The 17,224-nt window shown below is 35.9% G+C and overlaps 1 protein-coding gene across 5 annotated transcripts in view; it reads right to left on the bottom strand.

Annotated features, from left to right (window-relative positions):
• Positions 1-17,224, bottom strand: part of LOC308197816 (uncharacterized protein) — a 355,008-nt gene that overhangs the window by 96,447 nt on the left and 241,337 nt on the right. Inside the window, exons 1-4 of one of the 5 annotated variants that reach the window (XM_080598892.1) lie at positions 15,658-16,385; positions 15,267-15,318; positions 12,105-12,177; positions 656-6,270 (exon numbers count right to left, since the gene is read on the bottom strand). In XM_080598892.1, the coding sequence (XP_080455018.1) occupies positions 6,170-6,270; positions 12,105-12,177; positions 15,267-15,318; positions 15,658-15,737 (306 nt within the window). In that variant the 5' untranslated portion in view covers positions 15,738-16,385 and the 3' untranslated portion in view covers positions 656-6,169. Of the gene's footprint in view, positions 6,271-7,879; positions 8,270-12,104; positions 12,178-15,266; positions 15,319-15,657 lie in introns of those variants that run through there. The other 4 variants (XR_013953314.1, XR_013953316.1, XR_013953315.1 and 1 more) reach the window with 4 other exon arrangements.

Genomic DNA, 17,224 nt, shown 5'->3' with positions numbered 1-17,224 from the left:
CATTGTCCTCTAAATTTGAAAGATTCAGACTGCAACAGCAGCCTATTGTTCAAAGTAGATAAACAACACTAACAAACAGCCTGTAAGACCAAATTTGACTTGTCCAGCTGCTAGTTGTACAAAAGCTCCCAACTTCCAGGATGTGCATCAAGGCCAGGTATTTTATTTGAAGCACAATGAAAAGGGAACTTCAAGACCCTGCTGCAAAACCTGAGTTTCCAAAAGAAAAAGCCCATTCTTGAAGCATAGGAAGCCTTCAAATTTCTTATCAGTATCCACATTCACCCTTGGAAGATTTACCAGGAGGAGAGCCCCAGTGCAGCCACAGCTCCCAGGACTCTCCTGATGTAGGTCAAAATTTTAACATATTTCGTTCTTGAGAAACAAATAAAAATCTCCTCATCAGGAAAGGAGCTGAGATTTTGAACTTGCAAAGATGGAAGTACTTCGTTTTGTATGGTTTGCTTGGCTTCCTTATAACTCATCATAGATTTTTATGAAATGATGGAACAAATGAAAACCTAATTAACAGGAAAGACTCAGAAATATGAAATACAAGATATCCTATACAAAACTCTAGCAGAAGAGTCCATCAAACAATACTAAGAAGAAAACCACTGATAATAGTGCATTAATAGCTGTCAGTAGTCTTATCACGAGGGCCTAATATTAACAGCCATAAATGCTCCTATTTTAGTCTCTCTTTTTCCTAGTATAAAATAGTCACATTGTAGGACATATGCAATCCTTTTCCTTTCCTATCATGACTTGGAAAGTTCTTGATTAAAACAAAATCTTTAGAGTACAAATTAAGAGAGTCATCTGAAGATTCAGAATTGATTTTCAGTAATTCCTGTAAGCCTGGAGGGACTCCAAAAGCAGTGGCTATATTTAAACCAGTCAGGGAGGTGACTCCGGCAACCTCTGCCCCAGCAGAGGTCCAAATAAAGTAACAAGACTCTTCCATTCAGAACAATTAATAAAGCTTTTAGCAAGATTACATAAATTAAAACAGGCAGGTTTACAGCAGCTAGAATTTGGTTTAGGCAATAAAGGCTTTGAGGTACACAGGTGAGAACCTTGTCACTTCAGCTCTCTCCTATAGGCTGGATCACGGCCAGGCTTCATTTCCCGGGAATTACAACAATAAAAGGATCCCCAATGAATTGTTAATAGTGCCCTGATTACCTGACATTATAGGAAACAAAATGCAGCTGGGATGCCTAGTTCACATCCATTACCTTTCTGGTACCATTTTCAGGATTACATTCTAATACACAGGAGTGTTAACGCAATAGCACAGTACATGGTTTATTTCAGAATTGATCTAAAAGCCAGGACCTACTGATGCGGTGACGAGCTTTAGTCCCACTAAACCGAACAGCAGATTTTTAGCTTCACAAAATTTAGACATGCATTCCACATTTACCTTTCTGCCTAAAAATAGGAAAAAAAAAATATTTGTGGGCTACCGTAACAGTTTATAATCTACAACTAGCAGTCCTAGAGACAGGCATGGATTCCACAGAGTTCTATGAAAAGGGACAGAACAACATTGATTGGAAGGGCTGCAGAAAGCAACTCTAAAGGAATTTCAGATAACAATTACTGTAATTACTTCTCAGGTGGACCAATCTGGTCTAAGCCATCCCCAACACCTTCAGCTGTGATTGCAGCCACAGGAACTGAAGATGCGCAGCAGGTCATTAACATCTTTTCAGACATGGCCCAAATTAACTTGCACAACAGCACTTCAGCAACAGCTAAGAAACTACCTTTCTCATTTAATGGGACTGTTTCACCTTCATTCGCCACAGTTCCTCATTTTAAACTTCATCTTTTACTACAAATTCTGCACAAAACGTAATTACAACACAGAGAAAAGGTTGAGATGTTCTCCTGTTAGATCTCAAAATCCTAGGTAGTCATAACAGAAAGGTCAGTCTTATAAGAGCTACCCTGTCGAAACTAAGTCAAATAGGAAAAATAGTTGTAAGATTTTCAAGGGCTATTTTCTAGGTCTTCTTTTGATATTTATTTTAGACAGATATTGGCAAGTACTTCTAGACTTGCCCCAAAAGTAGAGTTAATCAAAACTTTTCGAACATCATTAAGGATCCATCAAAAATTTCAACTTGATTTTGTAGGAGGATTCATTCAGCATGCATGAAATATTTCAGAGAGCTTTAGGGGGTTTGCATACAAGTAGGAAAGCTAACATAATGACTCCAAAGCAAATTGGCAAATATGCACTTATGTTACAAGTAGAGAGATCTGACTGTATTTTTAGCCAAGAGCATTGGCAGGCTACTGTTACCAAAACTCATCTTACATAGTGGCATAAATCCAAAAGGACCTCTTCACAAGCAGAAATACTTAGCATTGTTAACATCACTAAAGGGATCAAACTGAGCAAAATACAACATCTTCGAAATTATTAAGCTATTAAAAGGTTATTTATAGAGAACAAAGTATTTCTTTACATTAAAATCACTATCCCTACTCAAAATGTGACCTTGACCATTTAAATTTCTAATAAAAGCTAAACAGTAATCATGTCTGTCTCAGGTATTAGAGAGTTCTGGGGGCAAGACACAGAATTTCAGCTACTCTAAGCAATGGGTGGAAACATTATTTGGCTCATATTGTACAGTTGAAATGTCAGACAAAAACGTTTATTTTGCCCTAAGAATTCCTAAGAATCAAGTGACCTATATTGCCCCTACCACTAGTGCTATTAAAATTCAGTTTTGTACTGAAGCTCAGCTTCTCCATATCATAGAATATCGCAGCAATGTGGCATCTCAGGAGACCTCAATGTGGGCAAGAGAAAATAGAGCAATGGTCAAGAAATTAGTCTTCCAGTGATGAAAGTATGAATGGAGTATTATATTTTAAGTAACTTCCCAGTAACTGAAAAATAACGAACTACAAAATACAGCTCACGTTTTTTAGCAAAGGGAAAAGACTTCGGCTTCACTTTTTTACAACTTTCATAGTGGTATCCTTACAGATTAGCAGGTTAGGTCAAGGTAAACAGATGAATATGCATAATGAATGAAATGCAAATGCGTTTGTAGTTATGCTACTCTCTTTGCAATAAAAAGATAGACTTACATTCCATTTAGGCTGAAGTCAGAGGAAAATATCGAGAGATAAAAAACAGTTAAATATGTAAATTGCGAGAACCCAGAGTAATAGAAAATGTAAGTATAATCTTTAGGAAATGAAGATAAATATGCTATTCCTGGGGAAATGTTAACTTCATAGATTACGTCAAAGATTAAGACATGCATAATTGATTTAGCTAGCTTAAGACAAATGAGACACATGGGGAGCCAAGAAAGTAATAGTTTTAAGGAACATCCATTAAGCTTAACTAAGTAAAATACAGTTTAGAACATGCAGAGTAGCTTCCATAATTTAGATGTATTCAGTTTTCATATTTTCATTAATGGATACATTTAAGGCCATGCTGACAAAGGAAAAATTCTAGTTTCAAAATATAAATCCATGGGAAAAAAAATATACAAGGCCAGATCAATTTGCCATTATGAGCTTAGGGACCTGTTCACACTATAATATTAATGATAAATGTAAATTTGATCCTGTCCTTAAAGCATGGAATTTGAGAGAAAAATTTACAGACCAATAAAATTCAGCCTGTTTGCAGACTCATGGCACAATCAGTTTTTTTGTTTGCTTTGTTTGCCTTTTTTTTTTTTTTGGCTTGCAATTCAAGATAATACACAGAATCAAAGTGATTTGTTATTTATGTTCCTTAGGAAAATGTCTTGAGTGCTGTACCTTCCAGTTGGGCATAGCTGCTCAGTGTGGAAAGGTGATTTTTTTTTTTTCCTCCAGAAACATAAAACACAGAAGGATTTAGTTATGAGGTAGTTATAGTATCACAATATACCCATGCTGTCATTATTGGTGTTTGCACTCTTGAAAACCTTTCCATCTTCCTTGTTTTGTTTTTCCTCGTGAGCAAATCATTCTTCAGTTATGGCCAAATATATTTTATGTGTGTGTATATATATATAAACATCCAGGTTTGCCATTCAGTGAGGTTATGCTGATCCTTCTTTGCAGAACCAGGTTCACCAATTATTCAGTAATTCTGTCTCGTTCAGTTTGCAGGAAAAATCATTGAGTTCATTAGCACTAGCCTTTTCACTGCCATTACATACATGCATTCAAGCCCTAAGTTTTGAAGAGAAAAGCTTAAACTGGGCACCATCATGGAACACCAGACATTGTGCAACAGATGCACATACTGCAAATCATAAAAAACACATCTGTTGGTAGATTGGATGTTCCCAAACTACAGTCAGATTACTTGCACAGAACATAAAGAGAGTACATCAGGAAACAGATGATTTTATATACAATATTATAAAGTTGCATCAAAAGCCTTATTTATTTTATTTCACCAATAGTTTTTATTCTAAGCATATCAGGATTACCTGGATTAATTGTAAACCTGAGCCTGAGAAGCTGCTTTGGACAGAACTCCTGCTAGCCTTAATGATCCATATATGCTATTGCTAACAATCTTATGAAGTAAATTCCTTGTACATAGCAAAAGAATTGCTATACAGAATCACCATTGTTATATCTAGCAAATTCAGCACCATTTGATTTTTCTTCTTTATAGCTGTGGACTGCAAATATTACTGTTCAGCAATTTTTGGTTTAAAGGTTTGTCCACCTTGAGACATGCTCCTGAGTATTATATTGCCTCTGCTTTCACCCTCATGCTCCCAAGAAAGAGAGACTATAAAAGCAGGAATATTAAAAATAAATATATATACGTATAGTCAAGTAGTCTCAATTGTTTCCTTTGGCTTCTCCTTTTAACTGCTGTTTCTTTTCAATAGTGATGTGGTGAAAAACAATTGGTTTATTATATGCTTTTCTGCACAGCAACTTTGTCTCAATTAATACACCAGCTACCCAATGTGCCATCAGTTTGATTAATCATCACCACAAGGCAGTTAAAGCTATCCTGATGGCAACATCCAGAGCAGCAGTACAGTATGGACACAGATTTGTTAATAACACAAGGACTGTAAGGATTCCTGCAGATCAGCGAAGAGTTTACTGTGCAAGAAAAAGCTAATCAAATCATCTCTGAATATTGCAATATGCAAATAAAATGAATTGCTCACAATTAACATTTATAATTTGTTGTGACAGTGCATGGCTCCCACATTTAAGAATATACTGCATATTTTGGCTGGTGGTTTTCTTTTTTTTTTTTTTTGGTAGATTTAATTTAGATGCATTTTGATTTAAATAAATCCTGATATTTGTTCTGCAGTATTAAGTAAAATAAGATTTAAAATAATTATTACTTATAAAGAATATATAAGTCACTGAAGACTACAGTAGTTAAACAAGCACCCACTGCACACAGCAGTGCTATGAACTTGGGCTACTCCAGTGCTTGCTAATTCCAGGTAAGGTTAAGAAAACAATCTGATGAATAAACATAATGTAAGCTAGCTGGGTTAAAGCTCATTGTTAACTTTCTCATACACTCTCGTTTTACTGAAAGCTACCAAATACATTTTCTTCCTGACAAATATGACCATCTAATCAGTGTGACTACTGGCCACATGTCATGGATTATGTTAATTGGCTTGAGCACTACTGATTTATATCAGCCAGATATCTGTCCCAGCATCCTCAGAAGAGATGCATGATCACTTAAAAGTAAGATTTTAGACTTCCCTTCAGACATAATTAGCCGTAGCAATTGGAAAGCTCCCACTTTGCATTAGAAAGACTTTTTTTTTTTTTTGACTCCACAATAGTAGTGATGTTAAAGTGTCACACACTCAGTGGGCACAGACACTATGTTCAAAGATGTGGTAAGTACAAATTTTAGAGTAGCACAAATGGTTTCTATCCTAAAAGACAAATTCACTGTTACGTACTTAGTTATTCCAGAAAACTCAATTTGCCTCTTCTGCTCAAAACAGTCTTTATGAGGGCACATTTCCCAATAAAGCGTTTTCATATAAAGCACCTTAATTTAGTATCCAAGTAGTAAGGTGGAAAGAAAAATTGTTTGGGGTGAAGCGTTTATTAGATTCCAAATAATTCTTCATTTTGCTCAGTGACATTATTTTCCATGCACAGTAAGTTCGAAGTATGTTATTCACCCAGTTGACTCATCTTTCTGGACTATAATATTTGTCCATGCTTGCTCCATGAAAAGTTTTGTTTCTGCAGAGGGCCTAGCGCAGCTGATGAACATGCCTACATAAACACACAGAGATAAAGTATGTGAACAGCTCTACCAAAACTTTAAGGAATATGCTGGTTTGAGTTCATTAAAAATACCTTAATAAGCAGAAAGGAAAACACTGTATTAGTGGATGAACATCCTTCACCCAGGCACCATTCAACTTTCTATAAATACAGCTTACTGCAAGGGCGGTGATGCAGATATGGATTTATCAAGCCTCATCTCAGCACTACCCTCCAGCACTTCTTCCAGTCTAATCATGGCCATCAAGTTCAGCCAACCAGGCTAAGCAATTACTGGGCTTGTTCCTCTGACTTACAGAAAATATACGTTTGTTTGTCTGTCTGGGTAACACATTTCATATAAGACAACTTCCCATTGGTCAAACAGATCTACAGTCTGGTTAAGTGCTTTGTTTTTTGTAGTTGTGGATTTTGACTCCAGCAAATGTAGGAAAGTGGAAGTTCATTATGTTTTTTTTGGTTTGTTTTTGTGTGTGTGTGTGTGTGTGTGGTTGGGGTTTTTTGTTTGTTTATTTTTTTAAATAAGTGTTTTACAGATATTTTTGGCCTCCTTTTACAGCCCTGGAGAAACCAAGCAGTCACATTTCATATAACTATTCGGATACTTTTAAAAATAGAAAGCACTATGGAAAATGAAATTAAGGGAATACCTAAACATTCTGGTAAAAACACAAACACTAGTGGGCACTATGAAAGCTCCTATGAAACCGTGATATGTAGCAGAGGTTTAGTATACCACCTGCAAAAGGAGGAATTTGTGAAGTGGTCAGGCCAAGAACAACCTCAAAAAGGTTTGACAACTCACAGCTCTATGCATGATCATTTCAGAAACTTTACTGCATTTTTTGGAAACTCAGTGTTTAGATAGCTTAACTCTTGCCTCCAAAAGTAAAGCTGAAAAAAATGAGATGCTGCTATCTCCTAATTATCTGGTGTCACGATGGGGAAAAAAACAGACACACATAACCCATACCTGCTCATATATTTGTAGAGATTTTATACTTAATAAATTTTAAAAATTAAAGATTTCTCCAGACATTTCTGGTCTATTTATACGAGCTTTATCCCAACAAGATCCAAGCAAAATTTAATTTTGCAAGCTTGGAAGAAAAGCAAGTCAAGTTATCATAGATGTGTAGAGACATCCTCTGAAATATGAACAACTGTAGAAGACTACTACCTTGGTATAGGTACTGCCAGTTAGGCAGACAGCTTCAGTTAATCCAGTGTTCAAAACAAGTGCAGACAAATTAGACGGTAGCTTTAAAGTACTTTTAACACTTCCTAGAGAATATGTAATAAAGAGAGCATGTGGTGCCAGGTAATCAGTGTGAACTTGTTAAAGACTGATCTCTGCCCTTCCCTCCCACCTCATAACTAATCAGCCATTTACACGGCTCTAGATCAAACCCAGAGGGCAAAAGTGGCATCCTAGACTAATTGAATTCCTTACTCTATTAAAACTGCTTTCCTTAATGCTTACTCAATTAACATGTTTGCAAGACTAAATCAAGAGTATAAAATCCAATGTATTCTATAAAAAATAAAAGCTTCCAAGAGTAAATGGTGAAAAACAAATTCAGCAAAACTCAAGAGGTTGGTTCTTTTTGTTGTTTTTGTTTGCATTTATTAAAAGCTTTCCAAGTGAGTTTCAAGGGAGGCTCATCTAGTTTTGCAGTATAACAGCACAAACAACACACTCCAGATGTAGGTTACTTTTTCCTCTTCACTATGTCAATTTCCAAGTCTAAGAGTTGAAGTTGTAGTTGCCAGATGTATCTGAAGTAGCTCCTGCCCCATAAAACTGCTTAATGAATGAAGGGGACGAGTAGACATTTGCAAACATCTCCCCAGGACCTCATGGACCACTTCAAACCTCACAGAGCCCCAAGCTCCTCTATGAATCTTCTGGTTTTCCATCTTCAAATCTCGCAATGAAATTTTATCCAAATTCATTTATTCATATTTGTACACACAGATGTATATGCTAGGAAGAATATGCACAAATTCTGAGTGACACAGTTAAAATCTTCTGTGTAATACTCAATTTGTCACCCACTTAACCAGCTAGTTCTTTGTTTAGCAAATCTCAATGCCAACTATGCTCATGGTTTCATACATATTTTTGTTCACAGCATGATTTTTATGAAGCTGTAGTCACACAAATCCATTTGTTTATTTTAATAAGGCAAGCTGCTTTAATACTAATATTATTTAATAGTCAAAGAAAATATCTTTTAATTATACTGTATTAAAAAGAATAAAGGAAACAAGTTAACTATAAGACATATGATTAATTACCATATAATGCAGTTTGGGTAGATACAGCTGTTCAATGCTTAAAAGAAGATATTTTGTCTTAATTACTTAGGAAAACATTAAATACTTCCTGTTCTAAGAAATCTGAGTTAAGAAAATCTCATATTGCTGCATTATTAACAGTGGCACAATGTTTATATTGGTATGGGTATTGACAATGTAGGAGGTTTTTATGTGAAGCACCATCATCTCCCCTTTACTACAGCTACATAGGACAAAATTGAACTGGAACATATTTCTAGTTTGTGAAGCTACTTCCTTGTCCATGACAACTTGATCAAATTTCTCCCATAAAATACCTGACTGCATTTAAAAAGAAGTACCAGTTGCCCAGTTATCAGCTTAATACGGAAAACATTTTACTTTGGTTTATTAATTATGAATTACTTTAGTTGCATACTAAAAAGTATCCTTATATGAAATTAACTAAAAACATGATTTAAAGATTGGGGGTGAACACTTTGCAATAAGAAAAAAAAAAGGATTTTAAAAATGATCCCTAATGCATTAAGCCTACATGAAATGATCCACTGAAGTCAAAAAATATATTTTGGTATTTAAAGTTTACTTTCTATTTTGCTAAGAATACTTCTCATATCAGATGGTACCCCTCAATTAATGCACTCTTATTTTCACTTACTCAAAATTATTTAAAGATTAGAAAAAAAACTCAATCCTGAAATGTATTTCTAAGCAATAGGAATGTTTTCATGACAAAAAATACACCTGAATTTTTTGTGGAGTAGCTGTGGTTAAACACTGCTGATCTTGTAGTTTTCCAATGATGTCTAGAAGAGCTGAGGTAGCAAGTTGAAAAACATACTTTTTTTCATTAAACAGGCAGTCAAGCAGCATGTATTAACATATTGCATATTGTACATCAAGTTGCAATTTTCTTCTGAGATCTAAGAGTCCCTGGCTGATGGCCCAGTAAGTACAGATTTTTCAAACTAGACAGAAGTGACTGTATCATTTACTATCAATTTTTGTGCCGGTTGAAGACATGCAAGAGCTGTCTTCAATAGTCATTTCTCTGTTTTTAATCTGGATTTGGCCTTGCCTGTCCATAATCTAATGGAGCTATTTAACACATCAGTAACTTCTCAAACCAGTAGCAGTTAACAAAGGGAGCTCAGGAATTCCAAGAATTAGATATGGTATTGACAATTAAGGTTTACCAGAACATGCACTATTGATCCTTCCACTGTACGTTGCTTTTTAGTCAACTGCAAACACCTGAGAAGTGAACTACCACCACCATCACCTTCTACAAGACACCTGAAGCTGCATGTTTAACTCAAAATATTATTTTCCAAGACTTGACTAGGAATGAAGCATGAGTCTCAATATTTTATCAGAGTTACATGAGGCCTTTTTTATTCCCTTGTTGTACAGAAACACAAGCACATTGCTTTCATCCTTTTCCCAAACTGTTCAGTTCCTTGTCCTCAGACCAATTTTACGTACTTCAGAACTTCTGCATTTGTCCTAAAACCTCTCAGTCTAATCCATCTTATTCTTTGTTTTTAATTGTTTCATTTGAGACTACAGGACACAAATCATTGACAAAGTTGTCTAAACAGGGAAAGATCCTTATGAATCACAACGTAGATCATACGGCATCACTTGTGCTGTCACTTGCATAGCTAATCTCATGCACAGTAGTGCAAAGGGAATATAGGCAATGCAACTTCAGTGAAATGTAAATAGCTTTCATGCAGAATTTGTACCAAAACACTGTACTTTGATCTCTCATTAAGAGATATCATCATTTCTTTGTATTGTAATCTTTAATATTCAGTAGATCATTCAATTTTATTTTTTTCCTAAAGATTGTTTTATGTTAAAAAAAATCAGAAACTTTAATAAAGGGTATTAAGGCTCCCAAAATCAGTTTTGCATTTGTTTCCCCCCTCCATTTAGACCCAGCGCATAACTTGGGTCCGGAAGGCTGTAGTTAAAAGGAAAGTTTAGCAGCTTGTAGGAACAGAAGGCTCCCATCACCAGATGATAATAACAATTACAAAGAAGAATTTTATTGCTGCCTGATCATTGCAATGGCAACACTGAAGCAGGAAATTATCCCCTGCTTTTTTTTTTTAAAGGAAGTTTTTTTTTTTCCACATGAAGAATAACTATATACTTCAACCCTTATGACTTACTTGAGGCAAAGCGAAAATACAGCCAAGGGAAAAATCATAAGTTAAGTTCTCCCTCAGTAGCACAGTTTTACCAACAGTACTTAACAGAGTGCTGCAGACGGTATAAGCCAGGTAAAAGTTCCCTGGGTGGAGTAAATCAACATTAACTATTAAGATCAGATGAACTATATTCTCGTGTCTATCCTTCAGTTCAAGCCCTCATAACATCCAAGCACAAATATACTTCGTATGTCTAAAACACCCATTTCGGGTGTAATCGATGATGGTAGTAGTCTCTAATCTTCAGTGGGAGCAAATATAGATGAACATGAGGTCTTTCAGGAAAACTATGCTTAGAAATACAGCAGCCACAATCAGGTGTTGAATGACATAAGCTATTTTAACTCAATTCTTGTCTATTTGCTAATTATTGAAAACAGCATTGTGGTTTCTGTCAGTCTAAAATGTGGTTGGGACTCAGGACAATGGGATTACTCCCCAGTTAATTGCTTACATGCATTTTTTCCTTGTTTTAGCCTCCCCTGTTTTACAACATTCTTGGTAATTCTTGGTCTTGCTGAAAGATCACTTTCTCAAGAAGCTTTAGATCCAACTGATCTGCTGGGAAAACTTCCACCTCCTATTAAGCAGTTTAGACACTGGTCATTTCTGACATCATGCAACTATATTATTAGAAAGAAAATAAAAAAGAAAGAAAAGAAGAAAAAAAGTATGTGGTAAATATAACCCCTCCCAGAAGGCAGTAACTTGTGGGACCACTGTGTAGAGAATTCCACAGCAATCTTCCACAATGGAGCGACCAGAAGCCAAAAAGGCTGGTGAAATCTAATACATATGGAATGAACCATAACACAAAGAAATAAGAAAAACTGTTCTACTGTCCCATAACATGATCTGCTGATTGCAGGTTCAGCACAGGGCCACAGGGTTATTATAAATGTAGTGATGAGCTGCTTCCTTGACAAGGAACTACACATTTCAAGATCTGATTAAGGAACAGAGTTACAGCCAAAGAGAAAACATATCTCACTTCTTGAAAAGAACTGAAAGCTATCCCACAATGTAGTATACCATACATATAATGGATGTATAGGTACAAATATGTACATTTGTTGCTTTGACTTTTCACAAGAGAGCTACTATCCATTAACAAGCTAAGAACACGTACTGCACCATGTCATCGCCCTTTACTGTTGTCTTAAACACAAATGCTGCTAAAATACATTCACCAATACTGTACTTTCACCAATAAATTCTTTATGTTTCAAGACAAAACACTACATTGAAAGTTAAAATAGTTCCAGAGCTAATAGCAAAGAAATTCACAAATGCAAATCATACCATATGTCCCATTGTTAAGTGAAAGAGCTGTGAACATGCTCATCAGTTTTGTGAGAGGCACATCATCAAGAACCTGAAAGAAATTAATGGAGTACTCTGAAGCTGAGTGTTATTGACCAAATAAATTTGGAGATCTTCCAGCTTGTTAAAGGTGCTAATGACTCATGTATGCAATTTTTGAAGAAAGAAATGAGCTTCAGCAGTGAGTTTGATTTTTCTGTCAAAAAGTCAAACTGCACTCAAAGTTGCACATCACTTATCTGTGAACGTGCTGAGACACTTAAAAAATTATAATTCAATATTCTCCAAACAATGTGTCTTCAACAAGGCAAAGATACTTGGTTCTTCTGCCTATTGTAAACGCTATTTTTTAAACCAAGAAAATTCACGAGTGTTCTGCATCACTGTGCCATTAATTCTGCTCCAAACAATGTTTGCGGTACCTACAAAAAAGTGCTTTCTATTTTCAAGTTAAGTTTAACACACATTATCAAAAGCCTTTTGATTAAAGTAGACAAGGGAAGAGGCTCGTGGCAATTGCGGTATTTATGCATTTTGTATGCAATACCACAGAAACGTTTTGCTGCACTAAGACAGACATTTGTCTGTCATGTTTCCCATGTAAGTGAAAAAGAAGTGTGAAAGTTTTATGGTTTTTTGTTTATAGAAATTTCTATTAAAACCAGAGGGAGATGATTATGTCTCAGGCAGGAAAGCTAAATGTGCAAAGCAGTCAGAGGTGGATAAGAATTTTTGCCTATATATTGCTATAAAGATAGATACATCAACAATGCTTCTAAATTTGTCGAAGTATTTTATCATTATCACCTGTTTCTATTTAATTCATCACAATAAATATGGCTTTCAGAAACAGATCATTATAGTAGAAAAAGAACAACAAAGGAAAACATAGTAAAATATTTGTGTTGAAAAAAAACCAAGTGAGAAGTTTTCATGAGAAAAAAGTACAATCCGAATTCCAGCCCCAAAAGGTAAGCGGATAATTTAAGATGTCTTGTTTCCAGAAGTCACAACTGGAAATTCCTTGTTAGCGTCCTGTCTCATATCAAAATATCGGAGGTATACAGGTCAGACTAACATAACCAGTTTTCATTATCAGCAACTAAAGATCCATTGTACTGTCAACGCAGTACAAGTCAAGATACTTCAAAGTCAGATACAAAGCTGAATATGACATACAAATACATATATCAATATCTGTGAAGTATTAGGTTCTGTTCTCTCTTTTTTTTTTTTTTTAAAAAAAGAGACAATAGCTCTCAATAAATAAGTCCCTTGAAAATAACTTGTAAAGTGCATAAACATGAACAACAGCAAGGAAGAGAGATCGGGTTCCCTGAAAAAATTCCTCTTACAAATTCTGGAAATACTTGGTCTGGGGAAACCTGGTTAAAGAAATCCACGTGTAGAAGACGTGCTTTGAGCTCAAAGTCCCTACCTGTGTATAAATAAAATACATCAATGATTGTCATGAGAAAAAACACAGAATAAGTTAATCCTCTTTAAAGATCATAAATGTACAGGACAAGGAAAATAAATTTGTTCAAAGAAAGATTTTCTAAACGAACTTTGACAGGAAATTGGGAAATGTTTAATCACATTTTGGACTTAACTACTTTTTCCAGTTTATTTTTACAACCACACTTAACTGTGTAACTTTATCTCAGATACAAGAACGTATAAACAGGCTCTTTGATGGCAACGCTGAGTACAGTTAATTGCTGAACTGTGTTTGATGGAAGTGCTACATGTTACTACTCAGTTCCAAACCTGACTGTCCCACCTACCCAGTGCACAGCAAACTGACTAAATCTACATCTGCCCCATACAACGTCTTCAAAACATGAAATGCCATTAGCACATCATAAACTCACTCATATTAGGGAAACAGTCACGGTATAAGAGTAACTTACAGTAAAAGAACGTTATTGCATGAAATGCTATTGCTAGGGGGGGAAAAAAGGGGGGGGGCAAACAAAACCAGGCAATGATGCTTCAGAGTGACCTTTCAAGAAGGCTTTCATGCTTGTGCAAACAAGCATCAATATTCAGACTCCTAAGAGCATTTTCTTTTAAACTTATTCAAGATGCTACAGCAGTAGCCTATTCAAACAAGCCAACTATGCATGAGCTTTTCTAAGCAAAATGCTGGATGCACAACCAGACTACCCTTAAAACTGAAACTGAACAAATGCATGCAAAACACTGTTAGTTTGTCATAAGAAATTCCAGTGTACAACTCGTTAAAATTTGTCCTCAGAGAGCAGTAAAACCATCACACACCACAGACTCTTACAATACCAGGAAATATGAGTTATGTGCAGGAAGATGTAGCTAACTTCACTAATTAATGAGCAGCAGTAGGAACTTTATGATCTACCCACTGATTTATATGAACTAACTCTAGTCAGCTGATACTGTTTGAAAATGCTCTGTTCTGTCTCCAGGCTTAAAGCTGTGTTAATTAGGGCAGCTCTCCCACTGAGGGAATTGACAGCACTGCAGCAGATGATAGCACTGGCATGAAGCTTAAACTTGCTTCCACCTAGGTTAGAACTAGACTAATTTTATTATCTTCCTTTCCACGTGAACCTTCAGCAAAGATAATTCAATATACGGTGATTTTCTAACCATGTTACAGAGCTATAACGCACATAAAACAAAAGAAGAGAGTTTAAACGCATGAAAATGTTGAGCAACACTAGTCAGAGAATGGACTTTAATGAGCTGAGGCACTGTTATGCGAGGCTATAGTGTTTCACACATACAGATGTTTCCTTATTTTTCCTTGGAAGTTGGGTTTCAAACGCATCTTACAAAGAAAAGATTTCTATCTATAAAATATTTTTACTGATTCTAAGACAGAACTCCTTGATGAAGACTAGTGTTAAAAAGAAAGTAGTAGCACAGATTCTTGCCAAGGTGTATTTTTAAGAACTGTTTCCAGACACAAGCATCTTTGAAACATCACCACTGTGACTTTGCTAAATGCAACTAGCACGCTGTCCAGACAGCTATGTATAGTTGAAATGATCTCTTTCACACACCAACGATACACCTTTTGTGCAAGAGCATGCTACTATTAACTACCAAACCCATTTGTCCCACATTCCCAATGCAACACAAACTTGTTAAACATACATCTCTCTCATGTAACATCTTCAACGATGAGCAGGACTTGGATACTCTGAAACTTAAAAATGCATATGACACAAGCATTTCAAAAAAAGGCTCTGCAAAAAGAAAAAAACATCCCCAAACCATAGCAAAGAAAACCCATCAGTGTTTCAGACATTCAGACAAACTCTTCCCTCATTTCCTTTTTACCAGCTGCTCCCCCCTCCCTCTCCTGTGTAGAACTAAAAGAAAGAGCACATATTCCATTTGTTGCTGAAAGTTATCAAATCAAAGATGAAAAAGGTGTGAAAGGACAATTCAAGCCCCTTTGCATTGCACGTTCCACAATACCATTTTCATTTAACGTTAGATTTCACAAACAGCTGGACAATAAATAAGCAAGTGTTGCACTTACCATCTCAACTTTACTTTATACCCAGTCACAAACTCGCTCTGGTCTTCAGAAAACCTGTGAAATGCCTGCCTGGCTACCATTAAAGGTTGTGCAATCTTTCTGCTTCAGAAAGCCACCAAAATCCTTGCTTCCACCCCCCTTTATTTCCTCTTTTCTTTTCCAGCAAAAAGGATTTCAATGTAGGTCTCTCATCCACAGTTTAGCAGCCTGGTATTAAGTACAAAAGGGTGTGGAAAGAAACCTCATCAGACCACCTCAACTATTGTAAATCATTCTATTACACCAACACTCCAACAGGTGTGATCTGAAGCTCATTTAAGTTATGTTCCAACAAATTCAACTTGCTTAGCACAGGTGATAGGGAACAACAGCTTAAGTTTTAGGAGGAGGATCTGGTTTTGTTGTTGTTGAGCAAAGGGTAACCCACCTGCCCATCTGCAATGCTCTCAGGAGTTTTGCAAAGAAATTAAAAAATTCATCAGGTTAAAAACTGGTGTCAGAAAGGTCTTTGCATGTGGATTTGTATGTATGACAATGAAATGCTAACACAAAAATAATTCTCATCTTTTGACTCACACTCAGCAAAGAACTGCCTTTACATGTGATCTCTTACCTGCTAATAAACGATTTTCATTACTCTCCCTGTAACACCTGTGAAAGAAGTGCTCCAGCTGTAAACTAACCTTACTCTTTAATATTGAACATAAAACACTCCCCACTCCTCAGATGGCGGGGTTTTGCTTAAATAGTCATTTTCAGAAGCTGTCTTTACACAGAGATTTAAAAATGCTATTCCCTATGAAAGAAGGGAGAAAAATGACCTCCTTTTCATGCAGAAGTGTAATGGTAATGAAATAGTGGATAAACTCATTAAATCAATTAAATAATAAAATATAATTAAACTTACTTGATTGCTTGCTATTGTGTTATTTCAGGCAACAGGAAAGAAGTAAGTTGTATTTTCACAAAGGTAGGAGGTAAGCTTTATTTCACCAACTTGATCCTCAATGCTTTATTTACTCAGAGGTCCCGCTGCCTCGTAGTCCGTAATGCTGAACGAATACACAGGACAGATACAGTCCAGTCATCAAAAAAATGTGAATATGTTTTATCTTAGTTACTGAAAATATTCCCACTGATTGTTACTCATTACTTTGGTAAATAATTATTTTCAAGGAATATAAACTTCATTTTCCTATTTAAAGCTTCTTTCTTTTTAACTTACTCCTTTTCTTTATGATGAAGGTCTCTAACTGTAAGCCATTGTGATTGAACCGGTGATTGAGGGAGGTGTGAACTTTGTTCTTCAATAGAGCTGGAAAATCTTTTTAGCAGACGGGGTGGGTGGGGGGGGGGAGCATAGTGAAGGCCCCTGGTTGTTAAGTGCACATCTTAATTCCCAGCTCACTAGTGCAGTTACTACCAAGGGTTTGACTGTGGTAGTTACATACAACAGGCCTTTGCTAGGAAAATCTGCAGAAAAGAATTTGAGTCCTCTTTTTTTGCTTCGCAATAGTGGGATAGTTTCTCCAGCTGAGCTAAAGGAATACAAATGTTTTCAACTGTA

This window comes from Anser brachyrhynchus, assembly GCF_964034855.1.
Source record: "Anser brachyrhynchus genome assembly, chromosome: 7".
Lineage (NCBI taxonomy): Eukaryota > Metazoa > Chordata > Aves > Anseriformes > Anatidae > Anser > Anser brachyrhynchus.
This window is presented reverse-complemented; position numbering and strand designations above follow the sequence as displayed.